Source organism: Papaver somniferum, unplaced genomic scaffold, assembly GCF_003573695.1.
Source record: "Papaver somniferum cultivar HN1 unplaced genomic scaffold, ASM357369v1 unplaced-scaffold_132, whole genome shotgun sequence".
Taxonomy (NCBI): Eukaryota; Viridiplantae; Streptophyta; class Magnoliopsida; order Ranunculales; family Papaveraceae; genus Papaver; species Papaver somniferum.
The window spans coordinates 10,096,158-10,102,465 of record NW_020622381.1 but is presented as its reverse complement, the minus strand read 5'-3'; the positions used below and the strand labels follow the sequence as shown (position 1 = coordinate 10,102,465).

Below are 6,308 nucleotides of genomic sequence, written 5' to 3'. Positions count from 1 at the left end.
TTAAGCACAGTCCTTCAAATGGACTGAATCCTTAGCTACTCTCACTCTTACACCCCTAGAATCAGCTGTCTTCTTACAGCACAGCTGATCACAGGTGCATTCACTCAACTAGCCAATTATCAATCCTACTTAGTTTCAACACTACAAGAACAGTGACATGAACAAGGACTATCCTAGCTTACAATTCAACAGTATCATCTAACCCCTAGCAAATGGAGTTAGAACATAATGAAATTAAATGACAATGGAATTGAAATTGTTTAAAACATTGAACTGAACTTGAACTGAAATTGAAACAACATTAACAATTGAGGTCCTGGCTATTCCAGGCCTCTTGGTGGTGCTCTGGCTAATCCAGGCATGCACTACAAACATCCCACATCATCTATTTATACATATAAGCAAAATCCCAAAAATCCCCCAAATCAATGAAATTAGGGTTTGCCCAAAAATCCAAAATTCACTTACCTAACACACTGATAACAACCCTAATACGTGACCCATGCTTCTAATTAGACGTACAATCAATTTCCCCCAAAAATCCCCAATTTATGGAATTAGGGTTCTTATAAAAATTTCTATTAAAATTTACCTAATCACTGATGACACTAGTAGATGTCGACCCATGCCTCCAATTCTTCTCCTGATGCTCTAGCTACGTCCAATTGTCCATCTAACTCAACCTAATTTACCAATTTTCACACGTTAGGGTTTTGGAAGAAAAACGTGTATAAAAATGGGAAATTAGGTGGCTAGATAGGTGGTAATGATGGTAGTGGAGATGGGTTATGGTGTTTGGTTTATTTGAGAGGAGATGGTGGTGGTTGAGCGGGGCAGTGGTGGAGCAGGCGATGGAGAGGCTGTTGCAGTGAAGAAGAGGGGGAAGAAGATGGAGTTGGTCGATGGGAAGATAGCTTAGGGTTTGTTTGGGTGTAATAGACCTAGGTGCTAGGGTGTTGAGCGGGTGTAGCAAATGTTGATGAACAGCAAGGATGAGACGTTGGATGCGAAGATGATGGATCGATCTAACGGCGAGACGGAGGCAGATCTTGAGCGACCGTTAGATTCTTGATACAACAATTCTGACGATCCAGATGAGAGTTAGGTGCTATGATGTTTGACAGGAGCTTCAGAGTTTGATGCACTGTGATGAAGCGACCGTTGGATGCATCTGTGGATCCAATCTGACGGCTACGAGCTTAGGCAGGCTTTGGGCTTGGTCTTGGACTTAGATTAGAGTTTGGGCTTAGACAATTCTGAGCCCACTTCTTCTTTAAGAACAAATTCTTCCTTCCAAGCCCATTTCTAGCGTTTGAGTCTTGTGCACAACATTCTTCGCGGCCTTCTTGCGGGATTCCTATCGACTTTCCACCACTTTTCTGCTCTTTTCGCTCCGCAATTCCATCCAAGCTTTATTTAGAACCTAAAAATGCAAAATTAATTAAGAAAAGTATTTATTCTTGAAAACAATGAAAATACAGAATATGGGTTAAAATGGAGAATTAGAGCACAAAAGATGAGTTAATTGCCAAGAAAAAGATATAGAAATATGCACTTTTTAGCACTCATCAATGGTAATGAACAAACCCATTCAATTTGAGCTCCAAAATCGCACAGCAAGGTCTTCAAATCGAAAGTGTTGAGGAGGAGAGAAATAGGGAAGAAGGATGAAGAAAACAAGAATGGTCGACTAGTTCTGCTTCTGTGTTCTTAAACCTATGAAACGCGTACTCATTACTCGTTATTTGGTCAAGTCAACGAGATGACTTATACGGATACTGAGTATGCGTTTGACACTATTCATACGGGTACTGAGTACGCGTCTCGTATAGGGAAGGGATGAGAGGACACCATAGCAAGATTGCCTTTCATGTGCCATCCCTTCCCTACATTTGAGGACAGGAAAGGGATAGGTGCTAGCTCTTAGTTACCCGTCAGTGCAAGTATCTTCCACATTGACACTTGTTGCTCCCATTTCAAAACCAAGTTAGTATCTATCAAATATTTCGATTTGAAGCCCTCCAATCCACAAGCCAAGCTTACCCACTGTAACTGGATCATGGGTAAAAAAGATAAATTATTATAAGAGGAGACTTCTTGTCCCATCCCATTAATCCCAAGGACAACGACATGGCCAACTTGAATCACCTTACTAATCGGTAGTGGCACTCTCTGATTCTCATCTATACAAGTGGACTTGTGGAGTAAAAGAGATGGTTTATGAGTTTATCCACTTGACTTTGTTTTATATTCCTGCAAATCTCATTTTGATTACTGCGTCTTTAAGTCTAACTTAGGTTTTCAGTAAATCTCATTCTCAACCATCAATCCATTCTCATCTGATCCAAACCGTATACACTATTTAATGCACACAAAAAAAAGTCCAAGGGACCAGTACATGTGGGTTAGTGAATTTATCAGACTAAAATGTATTAAAAAATGTGAGTAGAAGTCATCTACAAGGTCTAAATTATTTGATTTAATCCAACTTGACACAAAGTTTCCAAGAAACTAGCACCAAAAACTGATTAATTAGGCCATTAATAAAGAATGTAATTAATAATTCAATTAACCATTAGAAAATAATTTTTCAATTTCACAAGGAAATCTGTTCTTCAACCATGATATGATGTACTCTATAAGAGTCACTGCTTAGTGCTGCAGTAGTAAGATACATAGTATTAGAAATGAGTTCTTCTACTCTCCTGTATGTTTTCCTCTGTATTTTCTTTGTTCAATTTCATCACACTCTTCAATCAACATCGCCCATTTTGTTTAATTTTGGAGATTCGAACTCGGATACCGGTGGATACGTCCCTGCCTCCGGTGTCTATATCGGTTTGCCCCATGGTAACACATTCTTCCACAAGGGTACCGGCCGGTTTGGTGATGGACGCCTAATTATCGATTTCCTTTGTAAGTACCACATTTTCTTTTCAAGATCCCCATCTTATTGTTTTTGAGCAATGTTTTGTGTGAAACTATATCTTCGTTGTATTTGTAGGCAAAAGTTTGAAGCTGAAGTTTCTAAGCCCATTTCTGGAGTCATTGGCACCAGATTTCAGAGGTGGCGCGAATTTCGCCATCTCCGGTTCAAAAACCATCATTGAACTATACTCCCCCTTCTCACTGGACGTACAAGTTAAACAGTTCTACCACTTCCAACTCCGTTCACTCCAACTCCTCTCAGAAGGTAGAATTCGCAACTAATTATGCGTAGTCCAGGACTAATTTTGGATTAACAGCAGTCGAGAATACTTATTTATTTTCCATACAGGTCACAAAGATATGATCAACGAAAGTGGGTTCAGCAGAGCGCTTTACATGATTGACATCGGACAAAATGATCTTCTAGGTGCCCTGTATCTATCAAACTTAACTGCACCACCAGTAATCAAAAAGATTCCAGCGATGCTTGCAGAAATCAAATTAGCTGTTCAGGTACTTAGTTACCATTATCAAGAAGAAGTTATGAATTCTTGAAGGCATTTCATTTATCTGACTTTTGATTTAAAAATGTAGAATCTTTATAAATTTGGTGCCAAGAAGTTCTGGATACACAACACCGGGCCACTTGGTTGTGTCCCGAGAGAGCTTGATCGTCATCCTCATAACAACACGGATCTTGATCGAATTGGATGTTATAAGGTTCACAATGTTGTGTCGATAGCTTTTAATAAAGGATTGAAGGCTCTTTGTGAAGAATTGAGGTTAACATTTATAGATGCAACCGTTGTCTATGTTGACATATACTCCATCAAATACGACCTTTTTGCCAACTATAAAAGATATGGTAAGTAGCAGTGCAAGTACAAATTCTTTCCCAATAGGCCGGTTCCGCCGGTAAATGTCGATGTTCTCGTTCTTTAAAGCTTGATTTGCAGGATCAAATGTTCTTGATTATATTTCTAATGGCGTATCTTTTTTCTTCGCTTAGGTTTTATCAAACCGCATAAGGCTTGTTGTGGGTATGGGGGTGAACCGAACAATTACAACGTGAAGGCAACATGTGGTCAACCTGGCTACACGATTTGTGACAATGTGACACAATCCATAATTTGGGATGGACTTCACTACAGCGACGCCGCTAACCATGTAGTTGCTTCACAAATCCTTTCCACAAAATATTCCACACCACCTATAACCTTGGATTCTTTTTGGAAATCTTGATTCTCTTTAATTTTATCAGCTGTACTAGGTGAGAGTAGTGAATGTTTTCTTTTGTGGCAATCGTGGGTGTAAACATGCATATTAAGGCAACTACGTATTGGCGTCATCTTGGCACTTGGTCTTTTTAAAGTTACTTTAAGCTTTCTTTCCTTTGTAAGGGCAATATTGAAGTTTCCCTCAAAGTTTTCAATGTGCATGATTTCTCCTTACAATATTTTTGTGGCTCAGAGGATTTATTTGATGGTCAATGGCATCTTGGGGTTAATTAAGGTGAAACGCGTAAGTGCTACACATCCCGTGGGCTCAATCCCACGGGTTGTACCGAGAGACATATAGGGTGTGGGGCCTCTGATCCGGTGGGTTTAGTATGGGTCCCATCCCCTGTGTCACTCGGTACAACCTGCGGGATGTAAATTATTTCCGGGTGAAATGGAACTCCGCTTTCGCTCGCTGCGACTAACTGGGTCTCGGTTGATTTCCTTTCTTTTAGCTACTCAGACGTTTCAATTCGCTAAGTTTTAAAGTCCAAAGAGGGGGCGGTCGGCCTACTAAGGGCACCCTGTAGAGATTAGTGCGTGCGACCGCGATCCACAACATTCACTGACGCATGAGACTCACCCATTAGTGTCAATCAATGAGAAACATAGCATGTCACAAGAGCGAGGCGAGTGGGAGATTCCCTACTGCGAGAGGGACGCCTCGCGAGCCGGGCTTCTAGAGATGAGTTTGGCAAAGCCAAGTCAATTTCGGGCCACCAAACCTTACAACAGATGAGAAGAAGGACCGGGGAAAGGTCTACGTTGTCACATTTCCTGCCTTCCAAAGGTGCCTAGAGGGCGCTTCAGAACGACGACCTGGGAGCGGATTCCCCACCGGCAGGGGGACTGAAGACGGCCATCTCGAGACGCATCACGACCTACAGGCAAGACCGGTGAGACCTGGGAAGGCAACCCGATTGGGAGTCAGAGGATCCATAATACCTGCAGTCTCCCGGACTTGATATTCATCATTTTAGAAAGCGAGCGTGGGTAAGGGAATCTCGTTTCACTTCAAATTTATTTATTTGAAGTATAATAATAACCACCAACTAGTGTTGGGTCAGATTGTTTTGTTTACCGAGTAGAAAAAACAGATTGTTTTGCTTTGTCGGATTTTCAAGATTGTCTTTCCAGATTCGTGTTACATAGGTGAAATACTCATTCTTAAAGCTCGAAAATTTGTATGTAAAAAGATTATGCTCTATATGTAAGCCGTAGAAAATCCCATAGTACACCTAAAGTATCTTCACAGATTGATTACACAAGGTTTACATGAAAAATTATAAATAAGAAAAATGAAAACTAAAGACATGAGTAATTTTGTATGATTCCATATTAAAACCTAAATCCACGAGGTGCTTTCCCTTATGCATTGAATGTGATTATATGTTATTTCTCCCAAGCACAATGATTTTACTCTCTCAATCTCTTCTGTAAACTCTAAAAAGTGGCAACCCCTGACATTATCTTCGTTTTTCAGGAAAATTTCACTAATGGTTGACAATTAGAGCTGCACAAGAACCAACCTGTCAAATCGAACCCGCCCGTATCCGATGAACTCGTGGATTTTAAAACCGAACCCGTCTGTTGTGAGTTGGTATATGGTGATGAATCTAAAAACCAATATATATGGATCGGTTTATGGTTTGATGCTAAAACCAACCGAACCCGCCCGTAAAAACCTATAATGTTGATTGTTTAACTTGTTTTTATTGAAAGTATCATTGTTAACATTGAACTTTGAAGACTTATGGTTGTGGTTTGGCTTGTTTAAGTAATTAAGAACTTAAAAAAGTATGTTTAAACTTTAAAACATGTGTATAGGTATACGTATGATCATTGAATATATATGGCAGGTTCAAATATAAACAATATTACAGGAAATGCTGAAATATAGACATTATAGGTGAATCAGGTTAACGCGGGTTTGAACTCAAAACCGACATACCCATAGTGTGCGGGTTTAAACCCGAGCCGAAAATAGGTCGGGCGGTTTTGGTTTTAAATTGTAAAACCGAAGTACTAATGGGTTGGTAGGTGGTTTTAGGTGAAACCCGAACCGACCAACTTATGTGCAGCTCTAGTTGACAGCTTCAGTTT

General features: G+C 40.1%; 1 protein-coding gene across 1 annotated transcript; it reads left to right on the top strand.

Moving 5' to 3' along the window:
* The first annotated feature begins 2,482 nt into the window (after positions 1–2,482).
* Positions 2,483–4,384, top strand: LOC113333315 (GDSL esterase/lipase At3g62280-like). Its single transcript, XM_026579823.1, has 5 exons — positions 2,483–2,916; positions 3,005–3,193; positions 3,278–3,441; positions 3,523–3,793; positions 3,938–4,384. The coding sequence occupies exons 1-5, from the start codon at positions 2,688–2,690 to the stop codon at positions 4,168–4,170; spliced, it is 1,086 nt and encodes a 361-aa protein (XP_026435608.1). The 5' UTR covers positions 2,483–2,687; the 3' UTR covers positions 4,171–4,384.
* Positions 4,385–6,308: the final 1,924 nt, after the last annotated feature.

Bases quoted from the DNA above. Each gene is read 5' to 3' on its own strand.
- LOC113333315 (XM_026579823.1), top strand. From the start codon at position 2,688: ATGAGTTCTTCTACTCTCCTGTATGTTTTCCTCTGTATTTTCTTTGTT. The intron at 2,917-3,004 runs GTAAGTACCACA...TTGTATTTGTAG, and splicing joins CCTAATTATCGATTTCCTTT to GCAAAAGTTTGAAGCTGAAG. The intron at 3,442-3,522 runs GTACTTAGTTAC...TTAAAAATGTAG, and splicing joins AAATCAAATTAGCTGTTCAG to AATCTTTATAAATTTGGTGC.